Here is a 26,601-nt window from a genome sequence, read left to right as displayed (position 1 = left end):
GATCATCCATCTGGCTCAAGAGATCCAACATGCAGCTCACACAAATTGTTTCCGCAGACACAAAAGTTTCCTTTCTTTCTACTCTGACCCAACGTGCTGCATCCATATTAGAGGCTCCGCAGATGACAGACAGCACAACTGCCCCTCATCTCCAGCAAGGCCACGCACAGGTGCATGGCACATCAAGAGGAGGCCTCCCGTGTGGGACACGGTTGATCCATTCTTTGGAAATGTTCACAGGAAGAAAAACTACTTGACAAAGATCAAGCAGTAAAATGAAGAGACTGACCAAGGAAAGCACTAAGAATTCTTAAAAGTCACAAAATCCAAATTCACGGAAACCAAAGTCTTTGGGTTGAAATGGAATTGTTAAAAATGGACCAAACATCCAGGGCAAAGGCCGGAGCACGTTACACAGACAGAACAGAGCATCAGAGGGCACCGTGGTGGTGTGTGCCTATCATCCCAGCACTTGAGACAATGAGACAGGAAGATTGAGCATTTGGCTAGCCTGGGCTACAAACTCAGCCTCAATAACAAGACCCGGGGGCTGCAGAAATGGCTCGCCAGTTAAGAGTGCTTTCTGCTCCTCCAGAGGACTGGAGTTGTGCCCCCAACACCTGTGTAGAGTGCCTCCCAACCACCTGTAATTCCAGGTCCATGGGGATTTAGTGCCCTCTTTTGGCCTTTGAAGGCACTGCTCTCATGTGCACAACCCCACACAGATATACACATAACTAAAAGTAATAAAATAAAATATTTTTTAAAAAACAGCAACAACCCTACAAACTCCCTAGGGCATTCTTTCCTGAGCTGAGACTCCCAGATGGATGCCTCCTGTGCCCAGACCTCAAATCCAGCCCTCGGCAACAGGAACATGAGGTGGGGGACCAGGAGTTCCCACCTGCAGGATTGCCAGGCTGCTAGTCACAGACAAGTGGAAATAAGTGACATTTTACAAGCTCCCCCCCCCCACCACCAGGGGAGGCAAGGAATTCTATGTGGCTCTGCTCTATCCCTTGTACCTCTGCAGCCTGGAAGGTTTTATATGTTAGGGAAATTAAGATGTTTAGTGAACATCCTCAGTCAACTCTCCCGGTTTGTCGTAGGGATGAGCTCAATAGCTCCTCGGGGATGCGAGCCGCTCTCCTCACTCATGGGAGGTGAAAACAGAGAGCTTTACATCTTTTCTTTTTTAGCCTTTCAGTTCAATATTTGAGTGGTGGATGTGGCAACAGGCTGCAGGATATGTGATGGCCAATCCTAACATGGTAAAACCCTAACACAGTAAACAGAGAGAGCTGTTGCTGTTCACCAACACTAGCGCCATAGAAGCCAATTGCACTCACGTATGAACACACATGTAGTGATGGGTTGGTTGCTTATGAGTCTGACCATCAAGGCAATCCACCGGTTTTATTTTGTTTAATGACCGCCTACTAATGGCTGCATTTAAAAGCAAATGAGAGAGGGAGATAAACAGGAAAACACACACACAAAAAGGAGTGTGAGATGAAGATGAAAAGTAGGCATTGCTAGCTGGCGTGCCTAGTGAGGTAATTATGTCACAAATAACAGTAGGGTGCTCTTAGTCAGACCGTTATTGCTGCCGGCTCCTCTGCTGTGCATTCATGACGTCTTCGAAAAGGAAGAAACTGGATCTCGAATAGCCAAGAATTGCCTCCTATCCTCCTGCCTCTACCTCAGAGAGCTGGGGTTACAGGAGTGTGCTACCACCCACAGGTTTATGGGCAAGCAATCTATCACCCCCAACCTGAAGTTGTAAGATTCCAAACAGTTGTGTTCAGAGAAAACAAACAACAAGCAAAAATCCAATAGCACTCAAAGTTCTAGCATTTTCTATTCACCGAAGAGTGTGCTTGGTTGCAGGCAAGAGCAGACCCTGACGGCCTCTGCCTAGCACTGCCTTTCCGTTCTCAGCACATGGCCAGAAGTCAACGGCTTTTGGGGAGCCCTTCCTTTATAGACGCAAGGAAATAAAAAAACTTATTGTGGTCCCACGTGGCTAAGTGGAGAATTAACATCTTGAGCTGTGGCCCAGAGGCCATTTCTGTATCAGACTGCACCCACCAACACACTGGGCATGCCTCTCTTTTTCATCTAGGTAAATTCAATGGCTTGGATAGGAGGAAAAGAACAGTATTTTCAATTATTTTATTATTATTGTGTGTGTACACATGGATGTGTGTGTGTGTGTGTGTGCACGCGCACAGGCGCATGCACGCATGCTCCCACACATATGTGAGGGGGGAATGCATATCCTCAAAGACCGGTGAGGATCCAGAGTGGTAACAACCTAATTGTCCATCAGCTAAAGAGATTTGGGCTCAGTCACACTATGGAGCATGTCTCAGTAAGGGAAAGTAGTCAGTTGTTACTACCCAGGACAGCAGATGACTCTCAAAGCCATGCTAAGTGAAAGAAGCCTTGCACAGAGTCCATGCTATATGGATAGGAAATTCTAAAAACAGAAACCTACAGTGTCTTGAAGTTGGTAAGTTGGCCAAACAGAATGGAAAGCATCTGCCAGAAGGTGCCAATACGGGGCTGGAGAGATGGCTCAGAGGGTAAGAGCACTGGCTGTTCTTCCAGAGGTCCTGAGTTCAATTCCCAGCAACCACATGGTGACCCATAACCATCTACAATGAGATCTCATGCCCCCTTCTGGTGTGCAGGCATACATGCAGGCAGAGCACTATGCATAATAAATAAAAATAAATCATTGAAAAAAAGCCAAAAAGAAGGTGCTGATACTTTTCAAGGTGAGATGTGTATCTGTAGTCACACAACTGTAAACTATTGCCAACACTCACCAAACACTGCACTCAAGGTGAGTGAGTTTCACTGTTCATAGACTAAACATCAGGGAAGTTTAAGGAAGCTCAGGGAACATTCTAACTATTCTTTGTCTGGACTACTACTTAAATGGAGAATTGTAAAGAAAGTGGATTATTATCCTTACAACGAAGAAATGCATCAAGCTGAACAAAATGCAAATACATCCAAAAATTAGAAATATTTCAGGAAAAGTAACATCCTAAACTGCAATAAATAAATAAATAAATAAATAAATAAAAATAAAATAAAGCAAGGGCTGGTGACATACCTCTGTCACACATTGTGCAAAGCCCTCAACTCCCAATGAACTTACCCCCCTCCACACACACAAAATTAACAACAAAACAAAAACCCAAGTAAGTAAGTAAGCAAACAAACAGAAAAATATGCCACAATAAAAGGAAAAACCATATAGTAACTTTTTGAAGAGGTTTTTTTCACTTATGATTTTATATCTACTTACATGGATTCTAACTGGCATAGATACAAAATACAGGTATTTTTGTGGATTTTTTTTTCCCTTCTTCTTGGAATTGGAATCAAACCCATGGTTTCACTCTGCAAGTACATATCACTCAGGCAGAGCCGCACTGCTGAGCGCTTTACATACAAGCAAGCTTACACAGCCTCTCTGCTCTTCATGACAAAAACCCAGAACAGCCACACAGTGACTGCCCCAAGCCAGAACTGTATGCAGCTTAAGTTCTAAGGCAATGGCTCAACGTTGAGGTGCCACCAAGTGGCCAAAGTGAGACCAGCCATCATTTTCTCTCACAAACTTTGCAATTTAATGGTTAGAATTAACTTCTAAAAAGCTGAAAGGAATAAAGACCCCCAGACCATAGTGTAAGTGTAGTAGGCCTTGGTCCTTATCCTGTGCTTGAAGTAACTGAACCCTCAAAGCACAATTCAAGGAAGCCAGGGAAGGACAGACCGTAGAAACTGAGGCTGCCGCTAACAGAAAACACTGCTGTGAATTTGGTTCCAAGAATGGCCTTCCTGGGTTGCTGCCCGAGCTGAGAGACTGTTCGAGGAGAGTGCTCACAAGCCAAGCACTGAGTGCTACCCTGCATACCGAAACCTCAACTTGCTAGACCATAAAAGAGACCTCAAAAAATGGCCCCTGCCAGGGGCAGCTAAAGACCTTTCTCAGGCAAATCCTGAGCCTTCTGTGTCACTAAGTGGAGACTGGCATGCGCTCCGCTCTGCCTGTGGCCCAACACTCTTCCTAAGGATTTGCTTAGGCGATCTTTAGCTTCTCCCTGCTCAGCTGGCGGACGCAGCCCCCATACACTTTCCCACAGAAGTCTTTAACGGGGTTTTGCTTCTATTGAGATTTTCCTGCAGGAAGGCTTTGCACTCGTCAGCCCAGTTTTAGTGTTTCTAGCTTAAAGGCACAGTTTTAAGTAAACAACAACAAAACAAAAACACCAGTGAGCCAATCATCCATGTAGGTGGTGCTAAAGGCGTGCTTGAAGGAACACTGCTGGTCTGAGAAGCCCAGCAGGACGCACTTGACCAAGACAGGATCTCCAGAGGCCGTGACCTCTAGGGGACCAGCTCCAAGTTTGCCCCTCTGTTTCAACTTTAACTCTACTTTTCAAGCAGAAAAACAACTCATACGCTATAAAACTCCCAAGATGCAATAGAATAAACTATCAACCGGCTCCTTAAGACTTCAGCAAATGTCCAGTCCCCCTCCTAGAAGCAGTCAGTCACTCCGTTTCCTGTGGCCACTTCCGGGAGACTTCAGTGCGCTTACCCACTCTCAGCACACCTGCCTTCTCTCCCACCCACCCCTCCTTCTTTTTTTGGTTGCCCCGTTAGTAAGAACGCCACTTACAGTAAGGTTCTTCTCATTGCCTGACTCAATAGACCACGGAGTTTGCGCCAGATCAATACAGTGCTAACGCTTGCCTACATCCCACTATGTGGCTGTCCCCTTAGCTATTTAAGGAGTTCAGTTTATTCCTAATCTTGTGCTTTTGTTTTGTTTTGTTTTGGTTTGGTTTGGTTTGGTTTGGTTTATTTACCCATAATCTTCTGAGCAAACTTGATGGCTTCTTCAACTGGGTCTGACTTCACGACTGCATCCAGAATGCCAAGCTTCAGCGCTTCCCCCGCTAAAATATGTCTTCCTGAAACAAAAGGAAATAAAAACAAATCAAAGAACAGTGTGAGGGGGGAACTGGGCACTGCTCTCTCTAGTCAAGAAGGCCGTCCCTCCTGGATATAGCAATCAGCAGGTAAAATGCCTTTGATCAACCTGATTGCTGTAGTCAACATCTTGGGGTTTTGAGACAGGGTCTCACTGTGTAGTTCTGGCTGTCTAGGAACTCAACACATGCACCAGGCTGGCCTCACAGAGACCCGCCTGCCTCTGCCTCCTGAGTGCTGGGATTAAAGGCATGCGCCACCACGCCCAGGATGGACTGCTGTGGTTGGACATCACTACAGAGGTAGCAAAAACAAACAAACAAACAAACAAACAAACAAACAAAAAGCAGCTGGATGAAACCTGTAGCTCTGATTTTTTCCTATTAGAGAACCACAGGACTCAAATTTCATCTCTGATAAATGGAGGTAATTATGTTTACCATGGTAATTCTGAGCATTAGGTAAAAGACGAGCGGTCTCTTTAGGTGCTTACAGAGGTATATGACTCTGCATGTCTCTATGGAAGTATGAGAAACGGTTGGGGTTTGGGTTGTAATAGAAATGGGGGGCAATAGAACGGCAGGGTTATCTACCTTGTATCTACCACATATCAGGAACTATACTGATCAAGAAGAGACAATTCCCAACCGCGAGCCTAGTTAGCCGAACAGGAGACGCCATGTTGGTTAAGTAGGCATTCCAAAAAGTATAGTGAAAATTACAAAGCAGAAATGGGATGAGTTTTGCCTCTTTTTGGTTACCTAGCACCTTGACCCTGCCTTAGATTATGGACTCTCTACTGGACAGGCTTTGCAGCCCTGCTGCCTAAGGAGGCTGAGAAGGAAGCAGACACAGCACTCGGCGGTGCATCAACAGCCTCTTCCAGACCACTTCATCCAGTGAGGGGGGCGAGGCAGGCGAGCGGTGGCCTCTGTATAAAGACACTTGGGTGAGCACAAAAAGACCACAGCATGGAAAGTGAAATCTGGGCACTCTAAGGATCTCTGGGGCGACAAGGTAGGGCATGTGAGCTGCCCACAGAGGGGCTGGCTGCTGTTGAGCTCCCGAGTCTCACAGAAAGAATATCGTGGCTGTGGTTCAATTAACGCCTTAACAAAGGCCCAGTTCTACTCCAGACAACTAACAAGAAAACACAAGGCCCTGTGTGCTCAACCCAAAGCCTCAGCAGTGGCTAACACTTCTTTCTTGGAGCCACGTGCAGTGTAGACGGGACCTCTGTGTAGCAGGCTGTGACCCAAAAGTGCTGGAAGATGTGCTGCAGGGGGACCCCAGAGTGACCAGAGCAGAGAGAGCGCCTCTTACACACTTGGCATCGGCATGTTTCTTTCCAAATTTCTTCAAGACTTTCCCTCACACTTAACATTTCAATGTCTTTATGGATCCTTTCTTGAGATGCCGTTCGTTGTTTTGTTTTGATTTTTTTGAGACAAGGTTTCTCATTGTAACCCCGTCTGTCCTAGAACTCACTTTGTAGACCAGGCTGGCCTTGAGCTCACAGAGATCTGCCTACCTTTGCCTCCTGAGTGCTGGGATTAAAGGAATGGGCCACCACCCCGGGCTCTGAAGATGTCATCTTAAAGCCAACCCCCAACCTGGCCACCAAATCACACCATCTACTCAAGAACACAGGTGTGTGGCTCCTGTGCCAACTTCTCTCATTCACAGGCCTCTGCTATGCAAATCAAAACCTGCCAACACCACAGTTTCTGCTTCTTTTCCCATGATGCTATAATAGCAGCATCTCATGAATCGGGGCTGTAGACAAAGACCAAGCCGAGCTCACTTTGCTTCTCTTTGTTTAGGAAGTTGTTTTTCTTCCTGGTTTTTTTGGGGGAAGGGGCGGCAGATTCCCCCAGAAAATTCCTGACAGATTTCTTCCGTTTCTCCACAGGCTTCATTCTGTAAAACCTTAGGGATTGCAAACTCAGTTCCCCTCACATAGTTTATGCTTCGGTTTCTGTTTCATCTTTTGCTGAATAGCCTGCCTCACATGCTTTGAATTTCTGTAGAGCGCTGAATTACAGGCACTCTCTGCAGAATTCAAAATCACTTCAAATACTTCATATTCTTTAAAATATACTCGTCATTAAACGATTTGTCACCTGATTGAGTGAATTTGAATTCAATACATCCAGTTTTTCTAATTTTCCTTTCACACATCCTCATTTAAAAGGATAAAGCTATTTTTAATTTATATAGACTATTGGTTTCTATGTTGGCCCATCCGCCATACTGTTTTTCTGTCAGCTGTCTTTTGAATCAGAGCATAGAGATTTCTATTTTCAATCCTGAAACAAAACAAAACAAAACAAAACACCTTCCTCCCTTTACATTCTTAGGACTTATGAAGGATGCCAGAAAGCTACTGTTTACATGGGGTGTACCCGTCAATGTTTACTGTTTACATGGGGTGTACCCCTCAATGTTTACTGTTTACATGGGGTGTACCCATCAATGTTTACTGTTTATACATGGTGTGTACCCCACAATGTTTACTGTTTATACATGGTGTGTACCCCACAATGTTTACTGTTTACATGGGGTGTACCCATCAATGTTTACTGTTTACATGGGGTGTACCCATCAATGTTTACTGTTTACATGGGGTGTACCCGTCAATGTTTACTGTTTACATGGGGTGTACCCCACAATGTTTACTGTTTACATGGGGTGTACCCGTCAATGTTTACTGTAGTGGAAATTAAAGCTGGGAACCTTACAAAGGTTTCGGAGTGAAATAATTTTAAAATGATGAGAATTTCACTACATGTTAGTACAGCTTTTTTGTTAAAATAATGGCATTTTAGACCTATGCTATGTTTACTGCGCACTCATCAGGATGCTATCTGCAAGTGGGAGCCTCGCCTTAGTCTTACTTAGAGAAGGACAGAAACAGCAATGTCAAGGTAGAGCCTAATGAGCGGGGAACTCACACTACATCCAAGAAGGGTCTAAGCAACTGTGCTAACCCACACAGTCCTCACATGACCCCCTGTGCACACAATGAAAGGAAAGCTAGCCCACAGGCTCACAGTCAGCCACACTTGTTTAGAATAAATACCTCTACACATCCCATCCTCCGACCTCACCTCAACTGAGAGTAGAATTTTGGTTCATATCCCCAGTGCAAAAAGAAAAGCTGTGTAAACTATTATCTTAATATTGTGAAAATGAATAATTCAATTATTGGTATCTAAATTTGAAAACTCTAGTTTTAACTCCATTGGATATTACTCCTACTTGCCTACTTTCCTTCCTTCCTTCCTTCTTTCTTTCCTTCCTTCCTTCCTCCTTCCTTCCTTCCAAGAAGCTAAGGCTGGCCCCGAACCTTCTATATGGCTGAAGATGAGCCTGAACTCCAGATCTTCCTGCCTCTGTCTCCTGAGTGCTAGGATTATAGTCATGAACCACCAAATCCAGTTTCATGCAGTGGACCCTGGTTTTATTCCAAAGAACCGACACAGGTTTCCTCCCGCATCCTGGACAGGTGCTCTACCACGTGACAGGCCCAGACATTAAACTTCCAAAACCAGGTCTGACTACTATGGTTCCTATATGAACCCGTAGGCGATGGATAAAAACATAAGCTATGATATGACCCCCAAGTAGCTGAGCCCTTCCCATGCCTTTCGTTTAGTGGGCTCTCGTGTGGGCTCTTCACGGAAACCCTTGGGATGTGCTCAGAAAGTTACTGCTTCTGTTTTACTGATGACAAAGTTTGGAGTCAGAGAAACTAAATTAGAACCTACATGGGTAGTAAGTGACCAAAATAAGATTGCCTAGTTTCCGGTGCAGCTGTCCTCATCCATCCAAATCACAGCCGGTGTTTCCACTGACCTGAGGTAATTAAGTCGAGAGCAACAGGAATTCCAACGAGTCTGGGGAGAAGCTGGGTTCCTCTGGCACCGGGAAGAATCCCCAGTGTGACCTCCGGAAAGCCGACATGAGCCTAAGAGACATGAAAGCCAGAGTGGCCACCATAATGAGACCATGCAATGGGGGTCTTAGGCAGGTGTGCCCAAGACAGCCCACACCATAAGGAACAGTTTCACTGAGATCAGCAACAGTCTCCAGAGGACACACAGTGTCTGCTGTCTCCTTTAATGAACATCTTTTCATACACCTTTGCTTGGGTGCTGGTTTTTTTGTTTGTTTGTTTGTTTAGTGCTGGAGAGATGGCTCAGTGGTTAAGAGTGCCGCCTGCTCTTCCAAAGGTCCTGAGCTCAATTCCCAGCAACCAGATGGTGGCTCATAACCATTTGTAATGTGATATGGCGCCCTCTTCTGGCTTGCAGGAGTACATGCAAGCAGAGGACTGTATACATAATAATAAATAAATACATCTTTAAAAAAAAAAAAAAGATTCACAGGAAGCCTATCCGTCACCTCCAGTCCTGGGGTCAGCTTTATCACAAAAGTCTAAACTAAAAAAAAGAAAAACAAAAACGAAGCAGCTTCGTTGTTTGTTTGTTTAATTCCTTTGCCTCTTTAATGATGCATCTCAGATAACAAAGTAAGCTCTACAGCCTTCAGGGTGGTCCCTGCAAGCATCAGAATGTGAAGACAGAACTGGGAGCCGGAAAGGGAATGATACAGAACTTTGTATCTCCCTGCTAAAAAGAACTTGCACAACTGAACAATAAAAGGGCAACCAACCAATAATGGGCTGATTATCTGAATAAACAACACCCCAAAGAAAGGATTCAAAAGTGGCAAATAATACCCAGTATCATTAGCCGTTGGGGATGTGAGGGTAAGCCACAATGAGCCACGTGTGATGGGAGGGTAAGCCACAGTGAGCCACGTGTGATGCCTGCCAGAGGGAATGGAATGAAAAAGGCAGGTGTTCACTTTGGCAGCACACACACTCAAGCTGGCACAATACAGAGGTGACTGGCGTGGGAGCTGCCAAGGATGATGCACTGCTCATGAGGCCTTTCATATTTTTCAATAGAGAGGGGAACATTGGGGTGCAAGTAATTTGAAGGGGGGAATAGAAAAAAAACAGGGGGTCTTTAACTAAGAAATGGAAAGGAGATTTTTAAAAAACAGAAGAAAGAGGGAGGAGGATAAACCAGCAGTCAAAATGTCTGAAAGCATCGTAAGGCATCAAACTATTATCTATCTACTTAAAGTTACATATATGACATCTGAATCTGTATCTGTGGGAACATATATAGTTTAAATGGTATTTCCAGATCTGGGTGGACAATGCTACCCACAAAGGTCATAGACTATTATTTAACAAAAACTCCAACACCAAGTGTGAGAAGTCCCTGTTTGAGCTGTTGGTCACGTTTATCTCTATAGAGTATTCCTGCTTGCCTTTGGCTGCTTCCCAGCGATGGATGGTGCGTCCCTGTTGCTAAGAACTCCATGCGCTTAAGAAACAGAGCCCAGAGGTTGACCTGAAAGCCTCCTTCCAGAGGACTAGCTTTCATGGTACCACATGCTTCCAAAGGGAAACAACATTCAATCTAAGATGCCTATGAACCAGACCAAACACCACGGATGCAGCAGTGGCACCATATCTTTGTGTTAACCAACAGCTCTCTAATTGGACGTGTGGCCCACTCAACGAAAGGGAAATCATCCCTGGTACTTCAAATCTAGCCAAGTACATGGCTAGTGATGTCATAGGTATTAGAGGGGACCCTACAACCACCACTTTGCTAAGCAGTGTAATCCCTAACTGCATGGTAAATATTTGTTCTAATACCCACAGATAAATACAGTCCTTAGCCCTCACCAAGGGAGCATCTCTTAGTAACAATTGAAGACCATTACAGAAAATCCCAACCGGTCAAAGTGAAGAATTGTGGAGCCTAGTCCCAGTGGAGCATTTTCAAAAGAACTCTGGAAGCTAAGGCTCAGGGAACATTATGGAAGAGGGGGCAGGAACCGAAAAGCAGAGCACCAGCACTCAAGATGCATTGGACTGTTGGCTGACTGTAGGCCAGTTGTTCAAAACCATCAGCCTCAGACCTAGGCTACATTTAGAGCCGGCACTGAAGACAGGGCCCGCCCTAACCCCACCCCTGGGAGCCTCCTACCTTTGCATTGGCAATCCGATAGTGACAGCCCAAGGCCAGCTCTAGTCCTCCTCCGAGAGCCACACCTTGGATGGCGGCCAACACTGGCTTCTGGTATCTCTGTACCTCATCCACCAAGTCTCCCAGTGCAAGGCCACGGGAGGGAGAGCTGAAGCCATGGATATCGGCGCCTAGAGACAAGAGGAGACGGTTCAGAAGGACTGAGCATTGGTCACTGACATAAGGGGACCCAGCCAGCCCTAGAAGCCTCAGATGCCTTGGCCTGAGAGGTGCTTTATTCTTAGACTGTATAGAGAGAGAAATGAGAGAAAAGTCAAATCTTTCGTGGGAACCATGTAACCTTCCAAATTCTCCGTTCCCATTTGGTAGAGAGAAGCTCCAACTCAGGGGAAATTTAAAAGCTTGGAAAAAGAACTAGGTTGTTTTTGGGTTTGGTTATGTTTAACTATGTCCATCAGTTTGAGAGTCATTGCCTCTCACGCTGTTCACCAACCTATTTTACAAAAATGTCACCCTTCCTTCACTGAGAACACAAGCCATTACAGTGTAACATGCCATAGTAAAATGCAAACTACTTACGAGTTGTGTCAGTAACCAACTTAGTATTGATAGATTTCCTGAAAGCATCTTAAAAATGATTCGTTCATGTATTTATTTATTTTTGTGGCTATGGGGATTTGGCCTGCATGTCGTTTGCACACTTAGGTGCAGTACCTGTGGAGGTCGGAAGAGGGCGTCGGATTCCGTGGAACTGGAGTTACAGATGGTTGTGAGCCACCATCCCATCCCAGTGTGACAGGAAATCAAACCCAGCTCCTCTGCAAGAGTAGCCAGTGCTCTTAAGCGCTGAGCCATCTCTCCAGGCCCTGGCAGATTTCTTATGAGTAATAAAATTAACATAACTTGTCTTTCTGGATTATAAAAAGGATACAGGAATTATGAAAATTAAAAACCCGTACCAAAACACCACCACTACCCAAATATCTTCACATGGAAAGAATGTAAGACTTTGGTGAATTCTGAGTCTTCTCACACATATGTAAATGGGTTTGTGGCCTGAGTATGGGACTTATTCTTTTGTTTCAGTACCCATCTTAAGTGACTTGAAGTGCAGTATGCATTCCCAACAAGGAGAACATACTGTAAGACCTTATATTTTGTTTTTGTTTTGGTTTTGGTTTTTTGGTTTTTTGAGATACGATTTCCCTGTGTAGCGTTGGCTGTCCTAGACTTGCTTTGTAGACCAGGCTGGCCTCGAACTCACAGTGATCTACCTGCCTCTGCCTCCCGAGTGCTTGGATTAAAGGCGGGTGCCACCACACCCAGATTATTATTTTTTTTTGTCATTACAAGACAGGATAGGTCATTTCTATAGCAGTTTTACTGGGGCATCATGTGCTCTTTGATATCAGTAAGCTCTGTACAAATTTTAAAATGAATCATTTCAGGGCGGGAAGCATAGCTCAACTATAGAGTGCTGGCATGACTGTGCCCTGCCAGATGTTGTTTTGTGGCCATTCTACCTCACCTTCCAGCTTTTTTCCCTTTTGAGGTTGCCTCTGTGTGTGGCCAGACCTGGCCTAGAACTCCTTATGTAAGCCAGGCTGGCCTCGAACTCATGACCCTCCTACCTCAGCCTGCTAAGCACTGAGGCCACAGGAGAACACCATTGCACTCACTTTCAGAGCTCTCAAATGCACTGGTTTTGCTTTCTCTCTCTCTCTCTCTCTCTCTCTTCTTTAATTTTAGTTTTATTATTGTGTATGAATGTCTTGCCTGCAATGCATGTCTGTGACCAGAAGAGGGTGCTGGATCCCAGGAACTGGAGATCCAGACCGTCATGAGTCTACACGTGGGTGCTGAGAATTGAACTCAGGTCCTCTGGAGGACCAGCCAGTGCTCTTAACTGTTGAGTGTCTCTCCGGGCCCTCTCTTTTCTTCACCAATTTTTTTCATAAGTTTCTGAAGTTCTTATTAGCTTTTTACCAAAAAACCAGGGCTATATTATTGTCCCCATTGAGCTATATTTGATTGCTATTTCACTGATTTTTCCTTTCATCATCCTCTTCTTCTTTATTTGGTCATGTGATATTGTTAGCTTTATCCGTTGTATTGTTTGGTGCCCACCTTATCATGGCTCAGGCCTTTTCTTTCCTAAAACTCCCTTTAAAGCTGTAAATGACAAAAAAAAAAAAAAAAAAAAAAAAAAAAAAAGGCAATAAACTTTCTGCTAACTCTTATTTGAGCTGCCCACCCCTGATGCCAAATGTTTTTATTGTCACCTAGGTCACTGTATTCTCTAAACTTCTGATTTATGTTATAACTCAAGCCCATTTCCAGATGAGCGACAAGTTCTGCTTGTATTTTTGCTCTTGATTTGCAGTCTGACTGGACGGATTCTAAAAGAAGATGTTTTGAGACAAGCTCTGTGTGTGCTGGGAACCGTACCCCGAGCCACAAAGCACTGACTTTCCCACTGAGCTCTACCCCTAAGTCCTAAGATCCAGTTTCCAACTGATTCTTGTAGTCGTTGCCTATGTCTTTAAGAACGCGCACCTTTTCCCGTTGGGAGGTGCACTGCCCTGCTTATGTCTACTAATCATACTGGGTCATTTCTGATACTTTCCTCAAAGCAACACTTTTCCGGTCATGGATTTGCGTCACATTCCAGTTCCCACCTCATCATCGCACAGAAAATCAAGACCTCTATGATTCCGAGCCCCCCTTTCAGGGCTCACATCGGGGTGTTTGAGCTTCAAGTCCTAGTGCGAGAGCTACTTCATAGCCGGTTTAAACTTGTGTGTTGTTTTAATCTGTCTCTTCCTCAGCCTTTGTCGTCTGGGCTTGCTGAGCATTCAGAGGTGTATAAAAACACAGACATGAGTACAGCACAGACACTGTACTCAGCTAAGACATCTCATTGGATCTTCCACAACCCCCTTCAGCTAGAAATTACTGGCCCTACTCCATAGGCAGAGAGAAGCAGGTGAGGCTGTCAAAGAGACTGGCCCAAGCTCACACAGCCCAGGAGGGACACACGCACAGCAGACACACATCAGCAAATTTATAGCGGCAGCTGTCGGCCATCAAGGCTGGGTCAGACCATACTTCAAAGGTCCAGTCTACATAAAGGAGACAAAAGCCACGGTCCTGTCTAGGTCTCTTTAGAGACAGATGTGTCCCTACTTTCACTCCAGTGCCCCCTTCCCCCACCCCCCACCTATTCCGTACTGACAGGGCCAGTGATGCACTGCTGGGTGTTGTCTGAGCATAATTCTAGAGGTAATGGGAAAGATTTAGACACTAGTTACCTGCACAGAAGAAACCATTCGCTCCACAGATCACAATGGCTCTAATCGTGTGGTCTGACCCAGCTTTCTGGAGCCCATCTCTTATTCCCTGGATTACAGCTGGGCTAAAAGAAAAAAAAAATCCAGAAAGCAAATTAATCAAAATTAAACTTCTGCCATCTTATGGATTTTCCTTTACTAGTGAACAATCAAACAGCTACGATGGATAAATAAAAAATACACATTCTTACCACGGAACTTTTCGCTACTTGCTCAAGAGATAAGATGTCTACTGTCAATTAAGCACTGAGCTGATTAAACAAATCCACTTTAAAATCAATATTATTTTACTGCACTGTGTTCTAACTTTGATCATGAAAATCAGTAGTAATCGTCTTAAAAGATATTACACACGACATCGCAAGTATAGAGTTACCTGATAGGTATAGACAACTGCCTTGTAAAGTGTACAAGGTGGATGCTGTGATAAAGGTACAACAATGGCGGTGCAGAAGTTTGGAAGGGACAAAGTTTCCTTCAACTTCTCGTACTTGTGAAATAGACAAAGGTAAAGGAGAGACTGTCTACGACATGAGGCACGACTGGTAGGCATTTCAAACATCCATTCCTCCTCACCTTCTTCTAACTATTTACACCACCTGCTTCTTAGCAGGATTCATGGTGGCCCAAAAGAAAGACTACATTTCCCAGCATGCTTTGCAGCACACTCCACCCAAGGCACTAAGTTCTGTATCTGATACATGCACCATTCCTGGAAAACAATGGGCATGGTTTCCTATTTTTCTTTCCTTCCTACTCCTGGCAAGAATGCAGATGAGGGGCTGGATAGATGGCTCAGCAGTTAAGAGCACTGCCAGCTCTTCAGAGGTCTGGAGTTCAATTCCCAGCAACCACATGGTGACTCACAACCATCTATACTGAGATCTGATGCCTTCTTCTGGCATGCTGGTGGCGGATGAGAAGGCTAGACAGAAGTATCCTTCTTGTACCTAGAGGTGGGAGGTACGTACTGAGCATGGCAGGACATCCTTGGGACTGGGAAGCGACTACACCCTGGACACAGCTGTGAGAGAAGTTGCTAGGCTTTGTTTAATTCACTGTCATTGCGAGGAAAAGGCGAGAGCAAAGAAGTCTCAGACAAGTACCACCGCAGTAGGCGCTCTGCCCAGGTCCACTATATGAGGGAGGCAGCCACAGAGAACCCAGCTAAGCCCATGGGAGCGTAACTATCCCAGAGGAACAGGAAGGCCAGCCAAGGGACCCTCCTCCAGACCTGTCTCCATCCAAGAAACAGGGAACGCTCCATGGCCCCATTCAAGAGAGTTTGTCACAAGGGAAGGGAGAATTTGCCGAGGGGATGAGGATGGCGAACCTAGGAAAATCGCGGGGTGACAGCTGCAAGGAAGACAGCAGTGACCTCTAACCAGATCTGCTTGGCACCCTCTGTATTCTGGGTAGAAATCATCATTCTTATGTGAAATTTTCAAGCCAAATGGAAAAACCAAACTGTTACGAAAGATAAGCTAAGACCAACAAGACAGCGGCCCATGGGACACTGCAGGTGTTTGCCCTAATGCCTGATAATTACCTTTCACCCAGTTACTCTTTACCTAGATACAATCAAGCAAAACCCTCGGCTCCTGACTTATTAATAGGAAATGGGGTCTGGTGTGGTAGCGCACGCCTTTAATCCTAGCCCTTGGGAGAGAGAGGCAAGTAGATTGTTGTGAGTTCGAGGCCATCCTGGTCCACAAAGCAAGTCCGGGACAGCCAACCCTGTCTCAAAAAACCAAAAAAAAAAAAAAAAAAAAAAAAAAAACCAAAAAAAAAAAAAAAGGAAATAGGATAAACAGAGTCCTTGAGCCCTTATGTAATACTGAGAAGTCCAAAAGGCCAAGTAGCTGTCCTTCAGTAGGTAGATAGAACTGCTTCTGAGATGCCATGCCCCGCCCCCCCCCATAACAAACTCCTCACAACGGTCAGCTCTGGCAGATGAAACACTGCAGTACTCATGTGCCCCATACAAATCGCCATTCCCTAACTACAAACTATAAAACACACACGTGCGGCCCAGCTCACAGCGCACTGCTTAGGGAGCGATGGCAAGAGAAATGAAAGGTAGCATCCTCACTGGGAACAACTGCTGGGGACAGAACACTGTTTTCTCTCTATGGTCAATGGCGGCTATGGAACCAATGGCGGCTATGGAACCCATGGCGGCGGCGGCCAACTGCTTCTTTCCGGATTTCCTTCCTGGGAGCCACTGAGGAGAGGCCTGCGGTTCACGTGACAACCATCCCCTCCCTCTTTTATTCATATTCCTGTTCATTTCGAAAACTCAAAACAACCAAACAAACAACCACAACAACAAAAAACCAGGGAAATCAGAAAAGTAGCTACAGACAGCAGAGCTTGGCCAGGGCTGGATGAGGGTCACGGCCGTGCCTCCCAGGCAGGAGAACGGACTCGAGAGGACATGTGACTTATGTGACCTGTGTGACCTGTGGCCTGTGTCACTGCAACAAGCTCCTCCTTCCTTTGAAACTATTATGACAACAAAACAAAACAAAACAAAAAAAAAAGCAGAAAACATCTAAGGTTTATTAAGTTAAATTTGTGCAACTTTCAAAAAAAAATTATAAGAAAATAAAACACGCCAAACATAGGAGGTTTAAGGTTTGGTTTCAAGAAAGATTGTTTTCAGCTGTGTGCATATGTGTTTGTAGTTGCTGAAAAACACACTGTCCCTTCTTACATGAGGGTAGCGGTTTTAGAGACGTGAAAGGCCTTGTTCTGGGCAAGGTGTAGGGTACCCTCCTTCCACAGAGCCCTAGACTTTGACTGGAGTAGAAAGAAACTTAGGTAAGACAGTTAAGGATTTATAATATTTTGAGGAGAGAGAAAAAGAATTATTCAAAGAATAGCTCAGTAGGCCACCGTGGTGGCTCTCACCACGAATCTCAGCACTTGGGAAGCAAAAGCCAGTGGATCTGCCCAAGGCCAGTCAGGGCTGCATGCTAGACCTTGTCCTAACAGCAACAACAAGACCCAGTAAGCTGGAAAGATGATGTCCCACAAAAATTAAAAATAAGATAGATCAAAAGTAAAGCGCAAAACAAAGGCAATCCTGGGAAGATATTCACTTGGCGAACATGCTGAACTGTGGTAAATCCGTGAGGAACACAAAGTCCTTAGGGAGTAAGGGACCCGGCAATTTTACATGGCAGCTGTCTTTTACCTACTTACTTTCTATTCTTTAACCTTTTAATTTTGACTGGTTAGTTAGAAAATAGATTATGAGCCATTACATTTTAAGGGACGCGCCACTGCTGGGCGCACCCACTCCAGGTTATGAAAATCTCCACTTGTGGAGCTCTGTTATAGAAAGGAATGCATCAGCCATCCTAGGCTTCTCAGATCGCCCAGGGCGTTCCCTGGGAGACATGGCTACACATGACTGGATGGAAAACCTCTGAGTTTATCAGAGCCTCAGGCTCCCTGGGTACAGCTATGTTTTTATCTGTGTAGGTGGGCTTACCGGCATATGGGAGACAAAGGGATATGGAAGGCCACAGAATTTTCCTTCTAGGTAAAGAACGGCAGCCCCAGTGGTGGCTCACATCTGTAATCCCAGCCGTTGGATGCTTGAATGAGGAGGAGGAGGAGGAGGAGTGTCACAAGTTCAAGGGCAGCCTGCCTTGTAGAATGAAGTCTTATTTCAAAAATTCAAAGCAAACGTCACAACAAACCGTCAGAGAGCGAAGATGGGCCTCAACCAGAGTCACCAAACCCAGTGCCATGAAACGTGACTGGCCTTTCCCAGTCCAACCACGCCTCCCTTTTCATGGATGTTTCTGGTAACGCTGAAGAGCTCAAAAACTAGAAATGAAGGTGAAGGATGAGCTGTTTTAAGGAGAATGTTGCCACTAGGAGCCTGGACTACCACAGTCTGAAGGGACCAGTCATGGCTGAGGGCTGGGGGCAGGCTATCGGAAAGATGGTGTTTCCTGCGTGCTGAGCAAGTGCTTCAGCTTTGGTCACGTCAGCTGTTTCCCCTGTGAACAGTTTTGTTTTCATTAAAATTTCATCAAATCAAGTTTGAGGCTTAGGAGCATAAAGAAAGCCAAACAGTCCTAACTAACCTCCAAAGTCGGCTTTGCTTCACAAAACTGTGGTTTCAGTAGTACATGTGTGTGTGTTGTGTGTTCAGCTCAAAATTAAAACAGGAAATTTTTAACTAAGTGAATTACAGGGGTGAATGTGTGTGTTTATGTGTGTGTGTGTGTCTATGTCTATGTGTGTGTCTGTGTGTGTCTTTGTGTATATCTGTGTGTGTGTGCATTTGTGTGTGTCTCTGTGTGTATGTGTGTGTCTCTGTGAGTGTGCCTCCCTGTGTGTGCCTGTGTGTCTGTGTGTCTCTCTATGTGTCTGTATGTGTCTCTGTGTGTCTGTGTGTGTATCTCCATGTGTGTGTCTTTGTGTCTGTGTGTGTATGTATCTGTGTGTGTGAGTATTCTGCATGTGTGTCTATATATGCCTCTGTGTGTCTGTGTGTGTGTGTGTCTGTGTGTGTATCTCTGCATGTGTGTTTGTGTATTTCTCTGCATGTGTGTCTATATGTGTGTTTCTCTGCATGTGTATCTATATGTGTCTCTGTGTCTGTGTGTGTGTCTCTGTGTCTGTGTGTGTGTCTGTATGTGTCTTTCTCTGTGTCTGTGCACATGGGTGAGCCATGCCACTGTACCCAGGGCCAGGCCTGGGAACCAAGTCAACACCCACCTGAACTGAAGCGAATGTGTCTGGCTAACCTCAGTGAAGGATTTAAACTATTTCTCTAGGCAGATCCTGATCTTACTCTCCAGTAAGCATGTTTGTGGTAGTTACCTTTCCCCTAGTTACTTTTCACCCTTGAACTTGGAGGAAAGAAAAAGAAAACCCCTGGCTTTTGACTGGTTAATTAGCAATCGAATCATGGCAGGCCTTGAGAACTGTTACATAATATTTACCAGCCCACAAAGCATATGCATTTCCCTCTGCATCTATGGGAACTAAGAGCCCAGTGACCCTCTCCCACAAGGCACCTAAGTCTTCATATAATAAAAACCCTCGTGGAAATGTGCTAGTATTCCTGCGTACACACATCACATCTGGGCTACTTATAGTAGCCCATAACCTGGAAACACTATAATACTTGTTAGGCTGCACTACTCACAAAACAATGACAAGGGGAAAACAATCTGTGTGTTCATTAGGGATCCTTCCATGGTGGGTGTGACTAGTTCCTCACCCTGGTTGGCTGGATGCCAGGGGTGGAACCCAGACAGCTGGCTACTTTTCCTTCTGGGTAAAGTATGGCCCCAACTGAGCCAAAACAACCACAGCGGTGCACTGCGGGGAGGCATTGGATCTTTGCACTTTACCCAGGCTCTTCTCTTTTATTTATGTTCTTGGTAATTTGGGGGAAAGTTCACAGATAGGGAAAACTAGAAAAGGAAAATAGCTTTGTTTGGTTTCCTCTAGGTTAAGGGGAGAAAAGTAAGTAGGGCAGAGGCAACTGTCAGACACAGGGTCAAGGGTCGCCTGTGTTCCCTGAGGAATGTTCCAGCTTTAAAGATTCTAGTGGCTCAGGAGGGACCCCAGCAGCTGGCACAAGCGTGTCCTCCACACCACAGCCCAGGAGGAGAGGGTGGAGAGAGGAGATATTTCCTGAGTGCCGCTGCATGCTCAGTTTCCTCAACCAGCCTGCCCTGTGTGCACGGCGGTTACCTTTCCCCCAGTTACTTTTCATGCTATAACCTAGAAAGAATCAAACAGAATTTCTGGCTTTCGACTGGCCATGAAATAGATTAAAAAGCACTACATAGTATTTACGAGTCCAAAATTTACATGTAGTTGCTCCTCAGATTATATGTGAAATTGGTTCAAAGGCTTTCCAACTCTCCCAGAATTCCAAATTCCTCATATGTTCAAATCCCTAATGCAAAAGTCTTGTTCCACATATAAATTATATTCATTTCTAGACTGTTTCTAATACCCCAGAAAGTGGAAATGCTTGCTAATAGTTTTTATATAAGAAAAATAAAGTGTGTGTGTGTGTGTGTGTGTGTGTGTGTGTGTGTGTGCGCGCAATAGAGACCTAAACATCCTGGATAAAATAACGTTTTCTTTCTTTCTTTCTTTCTTTCTTTATTTCAAATTGTTTTTTTGAGACAGGGTTTCTCTATGTAGCTCTGGCTGTCCTGGAACTTTCTTTGTAGACCAGGCTGGCCTCGAACTCACAGAGATGCACCTGCCTCTGCCTCCCCGAGTGCTGGGATTGAAGGAGTGCGCCACGATGCCCGGCTAAAAGCCACACTTTCTATCCATGGCTGGCTGGTGTGAACACGGGGCTATAAAGGGCTGGCTGGTGTGAACATGGGGCTATAAAGGCTGGCTGGTGTGAACACGGGGCTATAAAGGGCTGGCTGGTGTGAACACGGGGCTATAAAGGGCTGGCTGGTGTGAACACGGGGCTATAAAGGGCTGGCTGGTGTGAACACGGGGCTATAAAGGGCTGGCTGGTTTTAAGCGGTGGTCTCAAATTGAGCTGGAATGACTTCAGTGGGTGCTGGGAGAAGACAGCAACTCCTCCCATCTTCTACCCACTCTTCCTCTTTTGTTTGTGTTCATGTAGAACCTCGAAAGACTTCAGAAACGAGGAAAGGAAAACCGTCAGCTTAGTGAGAGGTTCCAGCAAGGAAAAGTCCATGGAAACTAAGGGAGCGCCTCTGACCCCCACCCCACACCCCCTCCTACCCCTTACAAAGCCAGATGTGTAAGTGGAGGCTAGAGTGCGGACAACACTCATCGGCTGAGAAAACAGCTCGGTAGTTAAAGCACTTGCAACAAAAGCAGCAAGCAGGATGACTGGGGACCAGAACCTGTGTAAATGCTGGGTGGGTGTGGCGAAGAGGCGGGATCCTAGGAGCAGGGCAGCTAACTAGACCTGCCCTATGGGTGAGCTCTGCCTCGATGAGCAAGGTGGAGAGGCCACAAGGCAGACCCTCAGGCTCAACCACCAGCTCAACATTCACACGTGGGCACAAAGGCGTGAGCACACACACACACACATGTACATTTGAACACGCATTCATGTACATCACACCTATGTAAACATGACAAACAAACAAAGAAAACAAGACAACATTTTGTAAGTGTTGGCCTTAACCCTTTAGTTTCTTTGAGCATGGCAGAATTTTCCTACTGGATTTTTTTTTTTTCCTTTTCTGTCATCACTTAAACCAAAGCTTATCAAATCAAATTGGTGGCCTACACCTAGTTTCTCCTCCCCTCCCCAAACAGAGAAAAAGAAGTAAAAGTAGACTATTCCAAAATCTGTAACAATAGCTTTGTTTCAGGAAATTCTGTTTTCAGTTCTACATTGTGCATGCATATATGAATCTTCAAATTTTATGTACTTAAAGTTTTTTTTTAAACTATGTAGATTATAGTAGGAAAAAAGAATGCTGAAACCCATTGCTTTGTGAGACAGGCTCAGCAATCAGCCATGTGCTACACTTAGGAATAAACTTGACTTTCCCGGCTGGGCATGGTGGCACATACCTTTCCCAGCACATGGGAGGTAGAGGCAGGCAGATCACCATGAGTTTGAAGCCAGCCTGGTCTACAAAGTGAGTCCAGGACAGCCAAGGCTACACAGAAAAACCCTGTCTCTAAAAACCAACAACCAAACAAACAAAAACCTTGACTTTCCCAGAATGGAGACAAACATGGCAGCCTACTACAGGAACAGGGATTTTAATTCGTTGAAAAGAAATTTAGAAAAGTTACAAAATCTCATTCAGGTAGAAAAAGATAGCCCCTTGCAGGGGCTGCGGAGGTGGCTCAGAGGTCAAGAGCATTGGCTATTCTTCCAAAGGTCCTGAGTTCAATTCCCAGCAACCACATAGTGGCTCACAACCATCTATAATGAGATCTGGTGCTCTCTTCTGGCATGTAGGCAAAACATTATATACATAAATAAATCTTTTTTTTTTAAGATAGCTTCTTGCATAAAATTAGGAAAGGAGGCCAAAAAGATTAAAAACAATTTTTTAAAATTACAGTTAAAAACAACAACAACGAAACTGTTAAAGTTGGTGAACAATTTACCTAAAATTAAAGTTCAGAGAAAAACAGATAGGAAAGTTTAGGGCCCAAGAGGACAAAAACCTCAGTCTGGCAGCGGTTGGAGGCACACACCTTTAATCCCAGCACTTGGGAGGCAGAGGCAGGATTATCTCTGAGTTCAAGGCCAGCCTGGTCTACAGATCAAGTTCCAGGACAGCCAGAACTACACAGAAAGACCCCGTCTCAAAAAACAAACAAAGAAAACAAAATCCCCACAAGGCGTAGGCAGATGCGGAGAAAGGGGCCGTCTGTAGGGGACTGACCACAGGCTACTCAGAGATATAAGGAGGCCAGCAAGTGTGGCATCCCTTACAATGCCCATTTTCATTTAACCCGTACAACTTCTTGAGAGAGATGCTTACATTTCTCCAGACTGGGGAGGGACGGAGCAAGCTAAATGCTAGAAACATACAGGATAGTACCAGAAGGACTATGGGAGTGACACTGTGGGGCCTTTTCCCCTCACCTTTGATGGACATAGCACCCCGTTGTGAACAGAAAGCTGAGTAGAATCCCTCTGTCTAGTAATCCTATCAGTATATAAACACCCTAAACACATCTCATATTGCTTTGTGAAAACACATGACGTGACCACTTCCTGGTGGTCTCTGGGTTGAGATCCCTGAGTGAAATTGACATGATTACTATTTTGCTTCCACCCAGTAAGTGGACATATTTGCATGTGCCATTCTTCACGTTAAAATGAGTACAGTATTAAGCAAGGTGTGGTAGCACACACCTTTAATCTCAATACCTGGGGGGAGGGGGCAGAGGCAGGTAGCTTTCTGCCAGTTTGGGGCTAGCCTAGTTCACACAGCTAGTTCCAGGTCAGCCAGGATTACATAGTAAGACCCTGTCTCAGAAAAAAAAAAAGGTATAATATTTATAATGAGGATAAAAATTTGGCCTTCATGGGCACCAGGCACGCATGCAGTACACAGATGTACATCTAGGTAAAATAGCCATACACATAAAATGAAAATAATAATTTTTAAAAATTTAAATAAAATCTGATGGCAGTGTGGTCTAAAATCTCTATAAAATTAGTATGTTCTTTTCTTTTCTTTTTAATGATTTTTTTTGGTCACAGCATCTGAATAGAACAAGGCTTCTTCTTGCCTCAGCCTCCTAAACGCAGAGCTTCCAGTTGTGTGCCAACCTGGCATCTGTTGGGTTTTGCTCCAGCACCTTGTGATGGGAATATTCACCAAAAGGCCCTGTTTTTACTTTATTTATTCTGTTGTTGTATAGAGATTTCCTCGGGATTAAAATGTTCTCCCCTGAAGTGGGAGAAAGGCTAAAATCCAGGAAACTAAAGATGTTTACGAGGCACTGGAAGCTAAACAAATGGACTGATGTTTAAGATGCCCAGGAAGCTCAGAAAGCTGCAAGATTCACAAGACCCATCCCCAGGATTACAGGAGCGGAAGCAACTGTGAGGAGGGGTGCTCTGCCGTTGAACTAGGCTTGCGTGAGTCCCTCGTGCTGGGGTGGGCCTTCCACGGGTTCCTTTGCTTTGGAAGCAACTATATTCTGATAACTCACCTCAATAAACTCACAACTAATCTACCGAGCTAGATTTGGATGGAACCATTTATCTGGTCCGTCACAGAAGCCCTCTCTGCAGTGAATGGTTCGCTGGTCACGTCTGTTGTGCAGGACTAGTCTCCCAGCCGAACCGTTGCAGGTTTGGCTGAGCCTGTTCCCCAAAGATCATCAAAGCTGTGCGCCTTGATGGTTGGCTTCCAAGGAAGCTTGCCAGACTATCTAACGCCCCTCTCTGCCTTAATTGCACCCTCAGGTCTCTGGGGGAGGACTAGAGGATAGAGGTAGGGAAGGATTAGGGGAGGGGACTCTTAATGACCATGGGGGAGCAGTCGTCTTTGCGAGTGGGGCTGCTTTCCCTGTGGCAGCTCCTCCTCCACTTCTGAAGGTAAGCCTGATAAACCAGGTGCTGCCCCCTCCCGCACCCCGCCCCTCGCGCCCCGCACGCAGTGAACTTGGCTGAAACTGCATCTAGGTTTGTCCTTTGGGCCGTAGGAGGTCTCCCCTAGGGAAGGGATTTTAGCAACGTCTCACCGGTGAAAGGGACACAGTAGGACTCGGCATGATTCTGTCCACCATTTCAGCAGTCAGTGTGTGGGCAACTCCTGAGACTAACACAGAATTATACTCTATTCGCCAGTGACATGGAATGAACAAGGTAAACGAACTTCATCATTTTTCAAAAAAGACGACGACAGATCTCACTTCTAAAAGTAATGTGCTAAGTTCACTGCGCAGGTGAGCATCGCAGGTGAAGTTAAACGAAACTTCAGCTTTTCAGAAAATGCTACTCAGTAGGGCCTCCTCTGACAGGGAGAGTTGACACGCATGGGGACCATACTCTGAAGCTTCTGGCTTCACAGAGAAGCTGGAGTTGCAAGCCAGCAGGAAGGTTGCAGTAAAGAGGTTCAGGCAGCTGCTGGCTGCACCAGCCTCCCCTCTGTAGGTTCCTGACCGGCCAGAACCAGACGAATCAACAGCGAACAGAAGGCAGGAGACAACTGCTTACTGGCCAGTCCTTCTTGGCCCACAAGTCCCCACCCAGGCCCGCCACACCCCTCTGTCCCTGCGGCGGTACCTGACGGCGTTGACCGGCGGGTTGCAGAGGCGGATCAGCGCCAGGGAGTGGGGCAGCCTCAGATACTCAGCCATTTTCGGTTTTTGTCAAGGTATCTGGTGCCTCTGACGCCTGTGGCAGTCCCGGGCTCCTTTTCTGAGCCGCCCGGAGAGGAGGGGCAAGCGCTGAGCCAATGGTAGCCTCCGCTACCGCCTCCTGCCCCTTGCGCCACACGCTCCCCTGGGCGGGCTGCGCTCCTGGGAGAAGGGTGGGGGGTGAGGGGGACGGAGGTGTCGGGGGCGCAGGGGGCGGTCCTCCTGGGCTAGCAGAGAGAATGGCCAAAGGCAAGCCGAGCTTCTGGGTCGCACCCCCGATGTCAAACACATGCTCACAAAGCAGCCATCTGCCAAGGTCCATGGCTTCTCACGGTTGCCAAAGTCCACCAAGTAGCCAGAAGACAGTGTGCGGGTTGACAAGTGAACACACACGTGTTAATCTCCACCGATGTGTCACAAGTTTTAATGATGTCTAGAGATTATTTCCAGGTGGGTTCTTTGCTTCTTAGAACTAAGAGAGGGTCTGGCGAGTAGAAACATGCTGAGTGCCCTGGAAGCGCCCACCCCCACCCCCCCACCCCCCGGCCCGTGACAAGCAACAGAGTCATTCCAGCAATTGGTAGCCCACATGGCAAGGACAGCCAATCACTCAAAAGCAGGCCTGCAGGCGCCAGCGATGACAACAGCCTGATGGGAGCGTGCAGCTACTTGACAGGAATCTCTATCTACTGCCTGTAAAACCACGGCCAATCTGACTCTCCTAGTGTGTGCTGTTGGCGGAAGCGTTGGGGGGTGGGGGGTGGGGGGGGGGCAGCACCGACCTCCCTTCTTAGGAGAAACATTAACTTCCGTTTTGTCTCCTTTCAGACACTGGCATCTAGGAGTAAATACTTCTGTCCCAGCATCCTAGAAACTTGAATAGGCAGAGTTCGAGGTTTAATAGCCCGGGGTGGCCTTATTACACCCCACCCCTTGCAGCAGGGGGAGATAAAGAACGTACTTTGGAGCGCCTTGGGACACTCCGTAATCTCCATCTTGTAGGAGTCGGCCACTGACCGCTGTGCCTCTGGACTTTTCTTCTAGCTGAGCCCAGGACTTCGCTGTGGTGTCTCCCACAGGGGCTCTTGGTACAATCTTCCATGTAAATAAATCCATTAAACTGCTTGGCAGCTTAGAGCTGGCTCCTCAAGGTGGGGGGGGGGGGCAGGCGGGAGGGGGCAGAGCCAGCATGAGGCAAGGGAGGTATTTAGAGGGCAAAGTTCAAAGGGCAGTTACTATCAGGTTCACCCAGTGGTGACCCTGCCTGCTCCTCAACCACAGGACCACCCACCTTCCTATCAATTAGGGTCACACACTTTGAGGCTAAGGATGCA

The 26,601-nt window shown here is 46.0% G+C and overlaps 1 protein-coding gene across 1 annotated transcript in view; it reads right to left on the bottom strand.

Annotated features, from left to right (window-relative positions):
- EHHADH (enoyl-CoA hydratase and 3-hydroxyacyl CoA dehydrogenase) overlaps window positions 1-25,346 on the bottom strand; it is a 31,343-nt gene extending 5,997 nt beyond the window's left edge. The window contains exons 1-5 of the mRNA XM_084801745.1: window positions 25,194-25,346; window positions 14,402-14,505; window positions 11,091-11,260; window positions 8,875-8,986; window positions 4,893-4,997 (exon numbers count right to left, since the gene is read on the bottom strand). Of these exons, the coding sequence (XP_084657871.1) occupies window positions 4,893-4,997; window positions 8,875-8,986; window positions 11,091-11,260; window positions 14,402-14,505; window positions 25,194-25,267 (565 nt within the window). The 5' untranslated portion in view covers window positions 25,268-25,346. The remainder of the gene's footprint in view (window positions 1-4,892; window positions 4,998-8,874; window positions 8,987-11,090; window positions 11,261-14,401; window positions 14,506-25,193) is intronic.
- Window positions 25,347-26,601: the final 1,255 nt, after the last annotated feature.

This window comes from Acomys minous, assembly GCF_964271855.1.
Source record: "Acomys minous genome assembly, chromosome: 11".
In the NCBI taxonomy this organism is placed as follows: domain Eukaryota; kingdom Metazoa; phylum Chordata; class Mammalia; order Rodentia; family Muridae; genus Acomys; species Acomys minous.
Note: the sequence above shows the minus strand (reverse complement) of the source record. Positions and strands in the feature narration are given on the sequence as shown.